Raw genomic sequence first — 16,585 nt, 5'->3', positions numbered from 1 at the left:
TGCAATCTTCCAACTGACAAACTAAACTCCTGCAGTCATCCTTGTTTCTGTCTTTGTCTCATATATCTAGGAACTGACTGTGTTTTACCACCTTGGTCCAAGTCACTTTTATCTTACCTCTATTACTGTAATTCACTCCTAACAGACCTCCCTACTTGCATTTGTCCACTTGTAGCCTCATCTTAACACAGCAGAGTGATCCTGTTAAATTTTAAACTAGGTTCTGCGTTTCCATTGTTCAAATGTGTTCAGTGAATATCATTTAACAACCTTTGCTGTAGCTCTTTCCTTCTTCTTGAATCTCTTTCACTATTTGGATAGCTCTTTCATTGATTTTATCTTTGCTCAAATTTCACCAGCTCAACTACCTGGGCCACCCTATATAACAGCAGTGTGCCTCCAACCTTACATCCATATTCTGTACTGCTATTGCCTTTCTCTACTAAACTTTTAACTTTTTTTCCAGAAGACTTATCATGTTCTAATCTGTAAAATGTACTTATTTCTTATTCCTATTGATTATTGGTTCTCTCCTCTTTGAGAGTATAAGTTCCTTAAGGGCAAAGATTTTTTTCTTTTCTATTTTGTTTACTGGTGTATGTCAAGTGCTCAGAGCCATGTCTGAAATATAGTTACAACTCAATAAATATATAATTAATACGCAAATCAATTAAGATAACTGCTAATTTGCATATGTAGTAGGAGTTATGAGTCATGGGCTGGATGTGGAGATAAATCAGGAAAATTTCATAGAACACATAATTTATTATTATTATTATGTTTGGAGACAGCATCTCACTCTATCACCCAGGCTGGAGTGTAGTGGCAGGATCTCTGCTCACTGTAGCCTTGACCTCCTGGTCTCACGCAATCCTCCCGCCTCTGCCTTCACAAGTAGCTGGGACTACAGGCATGCGCCACCATGCCTAGCAAATGTTTGCGTTTTTAGTAGAGACAGGGTTTAGCCATGTTGCTCAGGCTGGTCTTGAATTCCTGGGCTCAAGTGATCCACCTGCTTTGGCCTCTAAAAGTGCTGGGATTACAGGCATAAGCCACCTTGCCTTGCCAGAATATATAATTTTTATTTGAAGTGAATAAAGTGTCAGAATTTTTTAGATGGAAAAATGAAAAAACAGTATTTGAAACAGAAGGGAGTGCTTGTGCAAAGGCCAAGAGTTACAAAAGACACTGAGTCTTCTCTTTCTGCCTTCCAGTCTTCTTATCGCTTCTTCCCTCTCCAGGATCCTAAAATTCATCCAGACTAACTTTGTTTACTCTGACTTTTCTTGGCATTTTTCTAAACCTAGGGAGCATGTCCATCCCATACACAAAAGCCTTTCTCAATACAAGACTTAATATAGGACGTTTCTCTACTAAGATTCCAGAGACCTACTTCTGGGCCAGACTTTTATATGGGTGATTTTGCTTTAGCATAATTACTTTATTATCCAAAATTTCTTTGTCTTAGTTTTTTTCACTGCATATCCATGTCTATCCACTGCCCAATTCTGCCTTCTGTTTCCTTCGAGTCTTGGATGCATACCTGCCTTCTATAAAGGATTATCCCTAAATGTCTACGTCTTCTCAGAACCTTATTTTCTAGATGTTCTACATTCCTTCCCTTCTAAATATAAATTAAAGGTTCTATTCTAGAGCTGCCTCTTTCCTTCTCTGGCCTCCAGTCCCACTCACAGATGAGTTGTCTAGACTCTGAACCCTTAACTAAATTTTCAGATCTACATGGATGGCTGGTCAGAAGATTGAATATGAGAAGCCAGTATCTTGTCTTCTCCTTTCTAAGAAGGTAAAGTTTCCACATAACTCCAAATACTTATTATCACACTATACATTGTATCATCACTCATTAATGACCAGCTATTGTTCACTCCCTCCATACTCTGCCTAAGCAATCAAAGTCATCAGGATTAGATCAAGTATTATTTTCCCATGGAAAACTGGCACCCCCAACTCCTTCATCTTACAAGTTCACAGTTCTCAGAGGTTTGGACCATTTCCTTCTCTTCTTCACACTTCCTTTAATATGGCAAAAATACTGATGGTTTTCCCTTTTTTAAAAAAACATTTCTTTTATTATTTCTAATTATGATTGTAACTTCTAGTACTGACAAACCTTAAGTTAGTGTTGAAAAAAGCTTTAGGAACAATGCCTCTCCAGTGGCCCCCATAATTTTGGATTTCATTGGATGGTTAGAATATCTTAAATGTATTATGTATTTCCAACAGTTCATAAAAAGAAAAGACCTTTAAATATCACAAAAAGGAAGGCTAAAATAGAAGGATAAATCATGTGTATCAAACTTCATATTGTACTTATGTTTCTAATTTTGATTCAGCCCAGGAAAAACTGATATCTTCTCACTCATAAAGGAATTCATGTCCCCACAAATGGGCATCCACCCTCTGCCTGGATTTACAGCAGTGGAAGCTTCCTGACCCATAAGACAGTTCTTTCCATTTTTGAAATACTTTAGTTTACAACTGTCCCTTCCAATGACCAGAAACCTGGCTTTCACCATTATTCTTTGCTTTGCTCTGTGATACAACCCTACTGCTCTGGTCCAGAGTCATGTTTTTAAACACTCTTTTCATCACCATTATAGTAATTTCAGTGTTTGCCAAGTGAGTTTCTGTATTTAGCCTAGACTCCTTTGTTTGCAGTGTACCCTCACTAGAAATACGCTTTATCTTTTATCAGTCTGAAGACACTTGAACCATTTTCTAGCTCAAGTCTGTCATTTTTTCCCAACCATCTAAGTTAAATACTGTTCTTTCACACTTCTAAATTCTCAGTAGTACTTTCTCACTGTCCCCCCAAATATATCCTGTAATGCACTGCAATTATTTTCCATGCATATGTCTTATCACTCCAAAGCTCTTTGTGAGCTTCTTGAAATTAATGAGGAAACTTCATACCATGTCATACCTCCTAGAGTACTTAGCACAATGCCTGATATATCAGAGTTACGGTGGGTAATGAAAAAGAGGGTGATCGAGATGACTTGTGCAGCTCTTTCACTCATCAGTTACTCATCTACTCCCATTTCCTGATATTGGAATCAGGGCTCTCTTAAAACCTACCACATATACAAGTTTACATTTATCTTACTTAGGTCCATTGAAATCCTAGTTTATTTCCCTAATTCTAGAAAGCTTTTAGAATATATGCCTTGCATTCTTTTCTTCAGATACCACAGCTGCATTATTCATAGTTCATAATTGTTTAGGCATAGGGCCAAAGATCTGGGGGTGAGAAGGGGGATGCCATTTTAGAGATTATCTCACTCAATGTCTTCACTTAAAAAAAAAAAAAAAAAAAAAAAAAAACTGGGATCCAGAAACGGGAGAAGACTTGTTCCAGTTTACACAATTAATGAAAAATATAGTCAATTTACTAATTTTGAAGCCAGACTCTTCACTATAGCATTTGAAAACAGAATAACTGTTTTTTAAAATAGTTTCTGTGTTTGAATTATACGTTTTATGGGCCCTGGTTATTCAAAACCTCTCCATATTTCTGAATCTTCTAGGTCTCTTAGTGATCAGGCTAAGAAGGAATGTGAAGATGAAAATACCTGCTTGATAAAGTCTTACCTAGAGATTGATGGTGGGGAGGGCTCTGCTACAGCTTAACTCTGGAAGCCCGGCCACTGCTCAGAGTCTGGTCTGAAATTCAAAAAGAACTTCCTGCTCACTTCCTATGTGTCATTTGCAGTATTATACCCAGCCACTCCAGGGGCTTGGAGGGGTTGAAGTTTATCACTTTGATGGAACCTGTGGGAATAAGTTAAACCATAAAACAAATTCTTCTCTCATAAAACCTGGATTCTTGATAGGGTTCTTACAGAGGCAGAAGCCCATGGGCCTTCTGAGCAGACCTCCTGGGGTCACTAAAGTGGTCTCTCAGGAAGGGAACTGACATACAGCAAGTTCATTAGCTAGTAGTCCTTCATTACCTATTAGTTACTACAACTATAACGACCAGTCCAAGTTGAGATAGAACATGTCTCAAGGCAATTACTTCCTTTAGTAAATAACAATAACTGATGTGAAAACTAGGTTCAAATGGGTTCCTGTATTGCATGACTTGGGAGTAAGCATACAACTTTCAATTATGATAGGATCTTTATAAAATGTAACTGACCTTCTCTGACCCTGAAAGCTTGAGGACAGGGAGACACTGAGGACATAAATACCATCAAGGCCGACTCCTCATCTTGTCTGTTGCTCATATTTATAGCAGTTATATGTTGTCTTACCCACTGCATTCTCCTCTCTACTCTAATGTTACCTGCTCCGTAAAGAGTGCTGCTTCAGAATCTTGGATTTCAGTTCCAACCTTTCTTCCAAATACTTATGTGACATTAGGCACTTCATTAAGCCTTGGTTGGCAATATTGCCAGAAGGGTGGATTTTAAATATTCTTGCCACAAAATAAAAATGATAAGTACTATATGTGAGGTGATGAATATGTTAATTAGCCTAATTTGAGCATTCCACTCTGCGTACATGTATCAAAACATCACATATATAATTGTTTGTCAGATAAAAATTTTAAAAAGTATAAAGAAGATTTACTTTCCTCATATAAAAGTAATAATCAAATGTGATAGCGTAAAAAAAAGTACTTACAAACTATAATATAAACCATGAGAAGAATTAAATAATTTTTGTCACTTTCCCCATCCCACCCACACTTTCAATACTCTTCACCCAAGTTTATATTTTTCTATCTCCTACTTTCTTTCTGGAAGATAATTTTTTTCAAACTGAGTTGCAAGTATTTAATATTTTGTTTGTGGTAAACAGATTTTTAACTAATAACATAATTTTTGAGTCAAAGCATTATTTTGTTTTTTGATTTGTATACATAGAGTTTAAGTAATAATTTTATTTACTTAATGACTAAAAGTTTATTCAGGTTTTCTAAATCCCTATTGGGCAATTAAGGGTTAAATAACCACTACCTTTTAAATTAAAGTTTCCACCTCTGTCAGTTTCATTTCAATTACTTCTTTTCTGTGAGCTAGAATATCATCTATTCCTAAAATATGTCCATCAATTCTGCTAGAATATCATCTATCCCTAAAATATGTCCATCAGTTCTGCTACCCTCCCTCCAAATGTTATTCTGTCTCTACTTGTGTTGGGGTAAATGTTTAATAACTGACTTTCCTCTAACAAAGATTCTCTACTTCATTGAACTCTAGTTCTCTTTTTGACTAAACCTCAACCTTGGCTTACAAAATCTATAGACTGTCAGCAAAAATGATTTCACCACCCACCTTCCCTCCCCCACCACATGTATTAAAAGACTTAAACACTGATATAGTTTCTAAGAGCTCAAGGCCATAGATGATCCTAGCATCTCTTTAAGTGCCTGCCTGAGAAAATTCAAAGCTACCAAAACAATTTATGTCTATGTGTGTGTGTGTGCATGTGTGTGTGTGTTTGTGTGTGTGTGTATATATATTTGTATATCTGTATATTACTGATTAAATCTGTCCTTACCACTTTAGCATCTGCATTGTTTAGCTTTGACATAGCCTATCGTTTTTAAAAAGACCCTGATTTATAACATTTGCTGATTGGCATAGTGCTAATACTCCCACTGTATCTGATTCCAAGCTATTGGTGCCACAGAATTTCTAATAAGTTGTCAATCATTTCTCAAAAACTATGAGCAGACTTTAGCACATAACTGCCGGTCTTTTTTATGTTATCACATGACTTGAAACTGCAACTCCATTGACTTCCTCAATACTCACTAACCTCTCACCCTTTTGCAATGTCTTTTACCATCACTGTTCACAGAAAATGACTGTATAAAGAAAAATAGTAGCAATGTACTGTGTGTTTATTTTACAAAAATATATGATAAAATAGTGTGGATGACAGCAGGGAGGATTTGGAATAAAGGACATACATATATATGCAAAGGTTCTCTACCTAGTTCATGAATCTGGTGAGACAAAACACATAACAAATCAAGAAAAGCAGGTTTGTTACTCATAGACAGGCAGCAATGAGAAACAGAAGCCTGGGGTTCATGACAAGCCCATTCCCACAGCTCAGGAAAGCTGTCCAGACTGAATGGACTTTTACTATACATACCCCACACTGCACCACAGCGGAGGGACCCAAAAAGCACTAGTCTTTGGAAAACAGATAGACAGTTAATTATAAACATACATTTATCATGCGTCCTAGCAATCCTACACTTATGCATTTTCTTAAACAACACGAAAATTTATGTTTACACATAATCATATCATGTTAAAAATGAATATTATCTAGAGATAGTTTACCGGCTCACTGAAGTCTGTGAGTAAAAATTAAATACAGATCCAGAAAAGACAACCTAGTATGATGCACAGTGACTAAGTAAGGACCAGTTACCAGTATTATCCAAGGAAATTCAAAAGGCAGATGTGAGACAAGTTGAGGTGGGATGTGCAGAAAACAGGTGAGTACAACTAGGGAAGACCAATGCATTCTGTGGAAGAGTTTCAGTAATGATTAGAATCATTATGTCATTGTTAAAGGCCAAATATGTTATTGACCAGGTGTGGGTAAGATTCATTACATGTTTCATTCATTACACTTGCATTGAATACTCATCCTATTTAGGTGCTGTGCTAGATTCTGGACATATGACAAATTAAAAAACTGAAATAATTTGAGACAAAATCTAGTTTATAGATGCTTGTAGCAAAGAATGACAAACTACATCTATCTATATATACATAAATGTCCACAAACAAATAAATTGCCATACATATTTTGAAGAGAAGCAAAACACACTTCAGAGATAAAAATGAGTGACATAAATTAGACTGAGGGTTCAGAAGTCCTCTCAAAGCTAGCATCACTGGAAATTGATATTTGAACAGAAAAATCACACAATTAGGAGGAGTGAGCCAAATGAAATATTGGGGAAAAAACAGGGTGAAGATCCTGAAGCCAGAAAAATCCATAATGTATTTGAAGACCTGAAAGAGTAATCATGTAGCTAGGGAAGAGGGAGTTGAGGGAGAAGAGGTATGAGTCTATGTTGGCGAGGAAGGCAGGGAAGAATTTTGTTTAGCCTTATAAAGTATGGTGAGGCTTTTAATTTTATCTTAAGGGCAATTGAGAATTTCTCATGTTTTTATAAAATGGTATATACAATTCAGATTTCAAACACGTTACTTTATATTTGATGTGGAAAATATATTCGAATAAAATGAGAGTAGGAGAAAGGAACGTGGGTAGAATATTATTATATTAATCCAGTTGAGAGATGTTGGCAATTTACACCAGGGTAGAAACACTAAAGTGAATAAGAAATAAATTGATTTAAGAATATATTTTGTGAAAAGATTGGCACACATTAATAATTGATCGCAATTGTGAGTGGAAGAAAAGGAAGCAAAATAGAATATTTAAAATTTTCTAGAAGAAACATAGGGAAACAAAAGCATCAAGATTTCATGGTTAGGAATTTTAAGAAATCAATTTTGACATGTTGAGTTTTAAATTATTGAGAATTCCAATCCAGGCACTGTTGATAAGTGGGAAGTTGAATATATAAGTCTAAATCTCAGAGAAAAAAATGTGGTTTGGAGATAAAAATTTAAGAGCCCTTGTGATAGACAGAGATCGTATTTAAATCCATAAGAATAACTCTGAGTATCTAGAGATATAGCACAGCAGGACAACGAAAGCTGGGAAAGACTCACCAGAAAGATAAGAAGAAAATTGGGAGGTAATGATGTCATGAGATTTAGGGAGACTTAAGAAGTAAAAAGCTAAGAGAGTTGAGGTATAAAAACTGGTTGTATGTGTCAAGAGTTCAGGAGAGAGGAAGGAAAAGAAGTTTCTGATGGATTTGGCAGCATGGAGGTCAATAATGGCCTTCACAAAAATATTAGTTGGACGGTCTGAGCCAAAATAAGATTGGAATAAGCTGAGAAGTGAATATGAAGTAAAGAAGAGGAGACACGGTGTTTTGAGAAGTTTGACTGGAAAAAGGAGCAGAGAAATTGATCTCTAGCTGGATGCAAATGTGTGACCAAGGAAATATACATGCTTATTTTTTAAAAGAAGAATGTAGATTCTAAAATATTCTTAAATGCTGACATAAGTGATCAAGTAAAAAATGGAAAAAGTAGAGATGTAGAAAATGAGAAAACCATAAAGAAATGAAGTATTTGAAGAGGTGAAAGGAAGTGAAACTCAGAGCATGTGTGATGATGGGAAGATTATTCAAGGCCAAGCTAAAGGGACATAGAACTTTTATGAATTGAACATTGTGGTGAGAAAGGACATTGGAAGAAAGTCAATGGTGAGCAAGATTAGCTTTATCTCCCTTCTGGAAGATGGTCCTCCTGATGGCTTTAATGAGTTCCTTGTTACGAAGACTGTAGATAATTGGATTGACCATTGGTGTTAGTACGGAGTAAACCACAGCAAGTGTTCGGTCAAGGGTCAGTGAATAGCTCTTCTTTAGCCGCACATACATGAAGATGATGCTCCCAAAGAAGATGAGGACTACAGCAAGATGTGAGGCACTGGTAGAAAAGGCCTTCTTTCTTCCTGATGCTGTTTTTATCTTCAGCACAGCCCCAATGATCCTTGCATAAGAAAACATGATAAAGAGGAAAGTGATAAGAATTATGAAAGCATTAGTGGCAAAGTCCACCAGAATGTTAGTGGACGTATCCTTGCAGGCCAAGCTCAGCAAAGGTGGAAAGTCACAGAAAATGTGTTGGATTTCATTGTAAGCACAGAATGGGAGCTGGGAGACCAGGATGACCTCAGAAATGGGACACAGGAAGCCACAAATCCAACAAGCAGCAGTCATCTTGGCACAGAGTGTGGTGGTCATAATTGCAGGGTACTGGAGGGGCCGACAAATGGCCAGGTATCTATCATAGGCCATGGCTGTAAGAAGGTAACATTCAGAAACTCCCAAGGAGTGGAAGAAGTAGGTCTGAAGGAGGCATCCTGCAAAAGAAATGGTTTTCTTCTCACTGAGAATATTAGCTAGCATCTTAGGGATAGTGGTGGCTGTATACCACAACTCCAAGAAGGAAAGAACACTGACAAAGTGGTACATGGGTGTGTGCAGAGCTGCATCCAGTCGGATGACTGAGAAGATGAGCATGTTGCCACAGATGGTGAACAGGTATGCCAACAGCAGCAGGACAAAAAGCCAGCCCCTGACATAGCCCACACTGGCAAAGCCAAGGAACACAAATTCAGCCAGGCTTGAATGGTTGTGTTGATCCAATGGGAGGCTGAGGTAAAGAAGAAAAGAAGAAAACATTGGATTGATATGACTGCTGAATCCATGCCAAAACTTCATTTCTCTCTCCCTCTTTTTAACTTAAAAGTAGCACTAAAATTACTACTATTACTCTCACTACTATTACTATTACTGTGAAAATAATAATAGCTAACTCTTATTAGCCCTTAACTATTCATGAAACAGTTTTACAAGTGTCTTACATTCGATATTTACTTAATTTTTATACTTCAATGAGATAAGCACCATTGTTTTGCCTATTTTGCAAATAAGAAAATTCGGGAATAGAGAGAAAGAAGCAATTAGAACACTTTTCTATTTCCTATAGATACATTTTTAAAGGAAACAATATTTAGACCATCCTCAAACATTCTAGCTCTGTACTATATGACTGTTCTCAAACATTCTAACTCCTCTTCCCAGGTCATAGTTTTTCCTTCAGTTAAGTCTTAAAGAGTGAATTTTGGGCATGAGATTAATATAGTAGCAAATCTTTTCTTATTGTTCAGTTCAGTTCATATTTATTGAGCAAATATGTGTCAGGCAGAAAGAACATAAAATTCAGCAATGTACAGTCTCTGCCACCAGAAAGCTTACAACCCTATAAAGAAGCAGACATCTCAATAGGATTTGTAAAGTACAGAACACTTCTGAGTGCCTGAGAAGTGGCTCATTTCTCATGCCCGGATGACTGAAAAAAAACTTTTAGAGGAATCCCATAAGATGAATTTTCCAAGAAGATCTGGGATCAGCTATGTAAAAGAGAAAAAGAAATATTTCAGACAAAAATAAAAGCACTGAGCAGCAAGCAGCCCACGATAAGGAAACACATGTTCCCCTCTATGGTAAGCAAACCGGGAAAGCTCACTCAGTGCTTTAAGACCTTAGCTCCATAGATGTAGAGCATAACTGAAGAATGTGTGATACACGAGTGACCTGGTCAGATGTAGACTTTTAAAACATAACTAAAATTTAGCTATTCTGACCTCAAGCTCGGAGATGAAGGTGTGAATTTGCCTTGTGGGTATTGCTGACAGGAAGACGGGTTAGGGTGGTTAGCGTGTTTAGTGTAAGAATACAGATTCGGCTGGGTGTGGTGGCTCACGCCTGTAATTCCAGCACTCTGGGAGGCCGAGGTGGGTGGAAGTCAGGAGATCCAGACCATCCTGGCTAACATGGTGAAACCCCGTCTCTACTAAAAAATACAAAACAACTAGCCGGGCGAGGTGGCGGGCACCTGTAGTCCCAGCTACTCCTGAGGCTGAGGCAGCAGAATGGTGTGAAACCAGGAGGTGGGGCTTGCAGTGAGCTGAGATCGCGCCACTGCACTCCAGCCTGGGCGACAGTGCGAGACTCCATCTCAAAAAAAAAAAAGAAAAGGAAAGAAAAGAAGAAGAATGCAGATTCAAAAACAAACATGATAAGTGGCAATAAACATGCATCTCATGTTTTCATAAAATCAATTATATAAATACAGGTTAAAAGTATATAGCTGGCTTGGTGAAATTTCATACAAAATACTATTCTAATTATTCTTAAGCAAAATGTGTAACAGATGCAAAAAGAAAACAACAACAAAAATCACAATGCAACTTTAAATGCATAAAATGGCAACCAGTGCCAGTCACACCAGACCCTGTGTAGATCATACTGCAATTGAAGAGAACTGCCCAATTCTAGTTATCATACTGACAAACCAGTCTCTTGCTTATTTTCATCATCCTAACACTCGTCACAATGGCTGTCACATTAAAAGTATTCAATAAGATATTAATAACCAAATGAATTAATTTAAACAATTCATTTAATAATTAGTAGACCAATACTTTCCCTGCACCTCTACCACTCACCCAACACCGAACATTTCTTTCAAACTCAAATGCCCTGCAGTAGAAATAAACTTCTGGGTTTGATATTTTAGAATACAAAATTCACTGGAAGCAACTGACACTTAAAAGACTCTTCTTGATTCTCTTCTAACCTAAAGAGACTGTACATTCACCTCTCCAACTACAGGAAACAGATATGTTAAAAAAGAAATTCTTGCCTCATTACATTTCATTTTCTTCCAAGTCATCTCTCTTCTTTTCTCCATCTGGGAACTGCTTCTCATCCTTCAAAATCAGATCAAATCTTAACTCCTTAAATATACTTCTATTGAATCCCTCAGAAAAAGAATTATTTATTCCTTTTCTATGCCCTCATAATATTTACATTTAGCATATTGTTACCTTTCTAACAAGTCTGTCTTCCCCATAAATTGTTAAGATCTTTGAGAGCAAATGTAGTACTTCATTAATTATTATATATTTTCCTGCTGATGCCTGAAACAATAAGCATAGAATTGTGAACTCAATTAATGTTGTATTCTAGCCTAAATTTAAGTTACATTTTCTCTATTGCACCTGAACATATCCTTTTTGTTGTCTTCTTAGCAATTCAAAGCTTACAGTATTATAATAAACTTAGCTTCTCAAATTTAGTCTGGCCTCAACTTTCCCTAATCCTGTTGAAAGACCCGTCATTACTCCCCCTGACTCAGAGAAATTAAATTCAAGAAATGGTTTTGATCATCTTTTGTGTGCAAGGAACTGTTGTTGGTAATGTTTCCCCTTTATACCAGTTAGCTTTTCTGAAGCCAACTGTATGTATAGATCAAGTAAGGTCTAGCAAACATAATAATTTCAGGAGCACCCTAAAGGCCTCTGGACCCCAAATTATTGCATGACCAAATGTCTTTACTCTTCCAAATAGAAAATCTGTGTAAGGCCTTCTCTAGGATAAGCATTTTCAAATGCAGCTTCTCCTGAGAGAATACAATGTAGATGCTCCTCAACTTACAAAGGGATTACAGCCAATAAACCTACCATAATGAAAATAAGTTGAAAATGCTTGGAATATACCCAAACATCATATGTTAGCCTAGCCTCCCTTACATGTGCTCAGAGAACTTGCATTAGCCTACAGTTGGGCAAAATCATCTAACACAAAGCCAATTTTATAATAAGGTATTGAATATCTCATGTATTAATCTGTTGAATATGTATTGCTTTCATATTATTGTAAAGTAGAAAAATTGTAAGTAGAATTATTGTTCATTGGAGACTGTCTATACCTCTTTAGATGTTCTCAATCATAGCCTCTATTTTACAAATGATTGTTTAAGAAACCTCTACTTTCTACCATCTGTGTCAGCACTTGACCAATCTGTGACAGCACACACGTAAGATAATTTCTTGTCTCTCAACGTTTTAAAAGCAAATGTTTGCTAAACTCTTGGTTGTAGAATGAAGTAAGAATCAAATTGAGGGAATAGTGGACAAGATGGCCTTCAAAGTCTCTTCCAAATCTGATACTCTAAGATTATGAAAATTGAATTATTTCAAGTCCCAGTTGCTTAACTCACATTTTTCACTAAACTGATTGTTGGATTTCAAAGTAGTGTCTGTTTTCAAGTCCCTTATTATCAGTCCCACCTTTGCAATCCCTGATCAATACAGTTAATGTGCCCCCTAGTTCACCTACCAACCACTGAACATCATTCAGTGTCTGCTTTGATGTTGCCTGGATCAGTATATGTGTGGGAGATGGACACTGGATCTATAAACCCTTTCTCCTTTATAGCAAGTCTCATCCTCCTGAGGCAGAGTCCCCAGAGCTAACACTAACTGTTTTTGCCACAGTGACAGAAGGAAGGGAGACCTCCAACCCCAGAGGCAGGTGAGAATCAGGCTCAGGAGAGACTCCTGGGAAGCCAAGTTTACCTCTCACCTGCAGAGGTGGGCTCAGAAAAGTCTTTCCCAAATGTTTGCTATCTCATCACCCTCCTTTGCCACTCCTATTCCCTCATCACTAGTGACTTCCGAACCTAGACTCTTGGACTCTGGATCCGAAAATATGACCCTAATCCTCCCAACACTCTTATCACAAACACATGCACTCTCACATTTCTTGACTCACCTCAGAAATCCAAAGAGACACTGTTTCCCCTCATCATTTTAGCCAATTACTTTTCCTGATAATGTGCTGAATCCCACCTAATATTCTTCCTTTGAGAAGCCTCTCTGATAAGAGCTGCCTGTTTTAAAACAAACAAACAAACAAACAAACTGGGGTTGTGGAGCTTCAGAAACCTTAATTTGAATTGCAGTTTCAATTAAAGACCTGTTTACCTGACCATTTGCCAAGCAACACATATTGTTCTAAGCACAATGTATGTACTAATACAGTCCTCACAATTACTCTATGAGGTTGGTATGACTGTTATTCCCATTTTACATTTGAGAAAACTGAAGTACAGAGAGTTTAATAATGTGTACAAGCTCTTACAAGTGCTCTACAGAATTATAAACCCAATCACTCTGACCCCAGAGTCCATGATCATCACCTCTAAGCTCCACTGCCTCAGAAATGTTCCTAATGGTCAAAGGAGCATAACCAAGGTCACATTACCATAAAGTGTTACCTGTTTTAAAGTCTGTGCTCTTAACTACTACTCTTTACCTATGTACCCTCAGGCAGTTGTGTATTTATTTGAACCAGTATTTTATTATGTATAAATGTGTGTTGTGAGAATTAAGTAAGATAAAATGTAAACACTAACTACAATAGTTTTAAAGTGTGTTAGTTTACATTTTCCACTTCATGTTGCAGATGTAGAATACCTGTTTGGCAACTAAACTTCTCCAAATAAGTAACTTTGCCTAAGTGACTCAGCATCTCACAGCCTTATTTTCTTTACCTTTAAACTGAACATATTTGGGTTGCTTTGAGAATTAAATGACAGGACAGGGCCTTCCAGCAAAAGAAAGGAACATACCCATAATCTAACAAAATTAGGTTTATTGACTCACTGCAATGTGGGTGATCACACACCGCTGGAGTTGTGGGACATTTCTGTAAGACAGTGTTAGATAGAAATTATTACAGGATGTGGGCTCACATTAGGCAATTTTAGGTGAAGAGGAAGGGTTCAAGAAAGCTAAGCTTGCTCTGGATTTGGTCCTGTCAATTACTAGAAATAATTCCATGATTAGGTATCTTAATGAATCTATTTATTAAGGTAGACTAAATCTGTAATTGAGAAAGATCATATCAGTCACTCATTTTAACTAGAAAAGTAAATATATTTTTCTGATTTTACAGTCTTATATGTAATTAGACAGGATTATTAAGTGGTATTTTTTTTCCTCTCACTTCATTGTGGTCACAGAGTGACTTTGTCTGATGTTGGTATTCTGTGAGAATATCATGAGCTAGCTTGTGTTTTGCTCAGGTAAAATACATAAAGAGCAAAATATAAAGTCTTGTACATAGTAAGTGATCCATAAACTTTAAGTCTCTCTCCCTCCTACCCGTTATACTCTTTTCCTTTTTAGTGTTTCTAACATTAATTGACAATGTTCCCTATTAGAGAACTGTATTACAAAACAGTCACAATAAACATGTAACTCTGGATTGTTTGAAATTTAGTTTTCATGAACTGAAATCCATCTCCTCGTCACTTCTCCCCTTTTCACTTCCCCTCATTGGTCCTATAGCAACTTTCTGAATCCAGCATAACGCTAAGTTCTGCCAATACTAGAATCCAGCTTTCAAACTTTCAAACCCTGCCTTGATGAATTTTCTTCCAGCTAAATGGCCTCCAGCTTGTCTATAATAACCCAGGTTCCCATCTGGGTTATTAACTTTTGAGTGTTACTGTTGATTGAGTAGAGACTACTGTGACACACTCCTAGATCCTTCTCTTGAAAGCCATTTTTAAATAAACATTCTTTAGGAAAAACTACCCATCTACCTATAAATTCTCCTGACAATACTCTCATCCAAGCCACATTTTTGTTTTTCTCCCCAAAGTGTATCCAGGATATGTTCCTAAGACTGGGATCATGCAGAGAGAGCGAAATAAAAATTAAGATCCCTAGTAATAACTACATAGAGCTAGGAGAGACATTGTGCAAAGTACCTAAGGATGCTGGCTCAGAATTCAGACTTATTAGTGGGGAGATGCCAAGTTGGAAACTAACATAAAAATAATATGTAACCACTATTAATTTGTCCTGAGAATATAATTTATTCTAAGATTATAATTTAATCAATATGAAATTTACCAATCTAAACAGGATACTAATAAATACTTCAGGGCAGGAGCAGGCAAACTTTTTCTTAAAGGGCCATATAGTAATTATTTTAGACTTTTCAAGCCCTCCTCTTAATCTCGTATTGGATGTTGTCCCCTCTAAATCTCATAATCATGACTAAACCCCAAAAGCAAATACAACAAAAACAAAAATAAATAAATGGGACCTAATTAAACTAAAAAGTTCTGCACAGCAATAGAACTAATTAGCAGAGTAAACAGACATACCACAGAGTGGAAGAAAATATTCACAAACTATGCATCCAATGAAAGACTAATATCCAGAATTTACAAGGAACTCAAAACAACCAAAAATCCTATCAAAAACTTGGCAAAGGACGTGAATAGAAAATTCTAAAAAGAGAATATACAAACAGCCAACAAATATATGAAAACAATGCTCAACATTACTAATTATCAGGGAAATGAAAATTAAAAATGAGATACCAACTTACTCCTGCAACAATGGCCATAATCAAAAAGTTAGAAAGTAATAGAGGTTAGCAGGGATGTGGTGAAAAAGAAACACTTTTACACTGCTGGTGGGAATGTAAAGTAGAAAAACCACCAAAAAAAAAAAAAACAGTACGAAGATTCCTTAAAGAACTAAAAGTAGAACTACCATTCAATCCAGCAATCCCACTACTAGATATTTACTCAAAGAAAAAGCAGTCATTATATGTTTGTAGCAGCACAATTTGCAATTGCAAAGATATAGAACCAACCTAAGTGCCCATCGACCAGTAGATAAAGTAGATAAAGAAAATGTTTGTATATACGCCATGGAATACTACTCAGCCATCAAAAGGAATGAAATAATGTTATTTGTAGCAAGTTGGATGGAGCTTGAGACCATTATTCCAAGTAAAGTAACTTGGGAATGGAAAACTAAATATCATACGTTCTCACTTGTAAGTGGGAGCTAAGCTATGTGGATGCAAAGGCATAAGAATGATACAATGGATTTTGGGGACTCGGGGGAAAGGTAAGGAGGATGAGAAATAAAAGCCTACATATTGGCCGGGCGCGGTGGCTCAAGCCTGTAATCCCAGCACTTTGGGAGGCCGAGACGGGCGGATCACGAGGTCAGGAGATCGAGACCATCCTGGCTAACATGGTGAAACCCCGTCTCTACTAAA

General features: G+C 36.9%; 1 protein-coding gene across 1 annotated transcript; it reads right to left on the bottom strand.

Moving 5' to 3' along the window:
* Positions 1-8,338: 8,338 nt before the first annotated feature.
* On the bottom strand, positions 8,339-9,367 carry LOC104657041 (olfactory receptor 6N2). Its single transcript, XM_010356749.1, has one exon. The coding sequence runs from the start codon at positions 9,365-9,367 to the stop codon at positions 8,339-8,341; it is 1,029 nt and encodes a 342-aa protein (XP_010355051.1).
* Between the last annotated feature and the right edge of the window lie 7,218 nt (positions 9,368-16,585).

The sequence above is a fragment of the Rhinopithecus roxellana genome, chromosome 8, assembly GCF_007565055.1.
Source record: "Rhinopithecus roxellana isolate Shanxi Qingling chromosome 8, ASM756505v1, whole genome shotgun sequence".
NCBI classification, from domain to species: Eukaryota; Metazoa; Chordata; class Mammalia; order Primates; family Cercopithecidae; genus Rhinopithecus; species Rhinopithecus roxellana.
The sequence above is the reverse complement of the archived record's forward strand: the minus strand, read 5'-3'. Positions and strand labels throughout refer to the sequence as shown.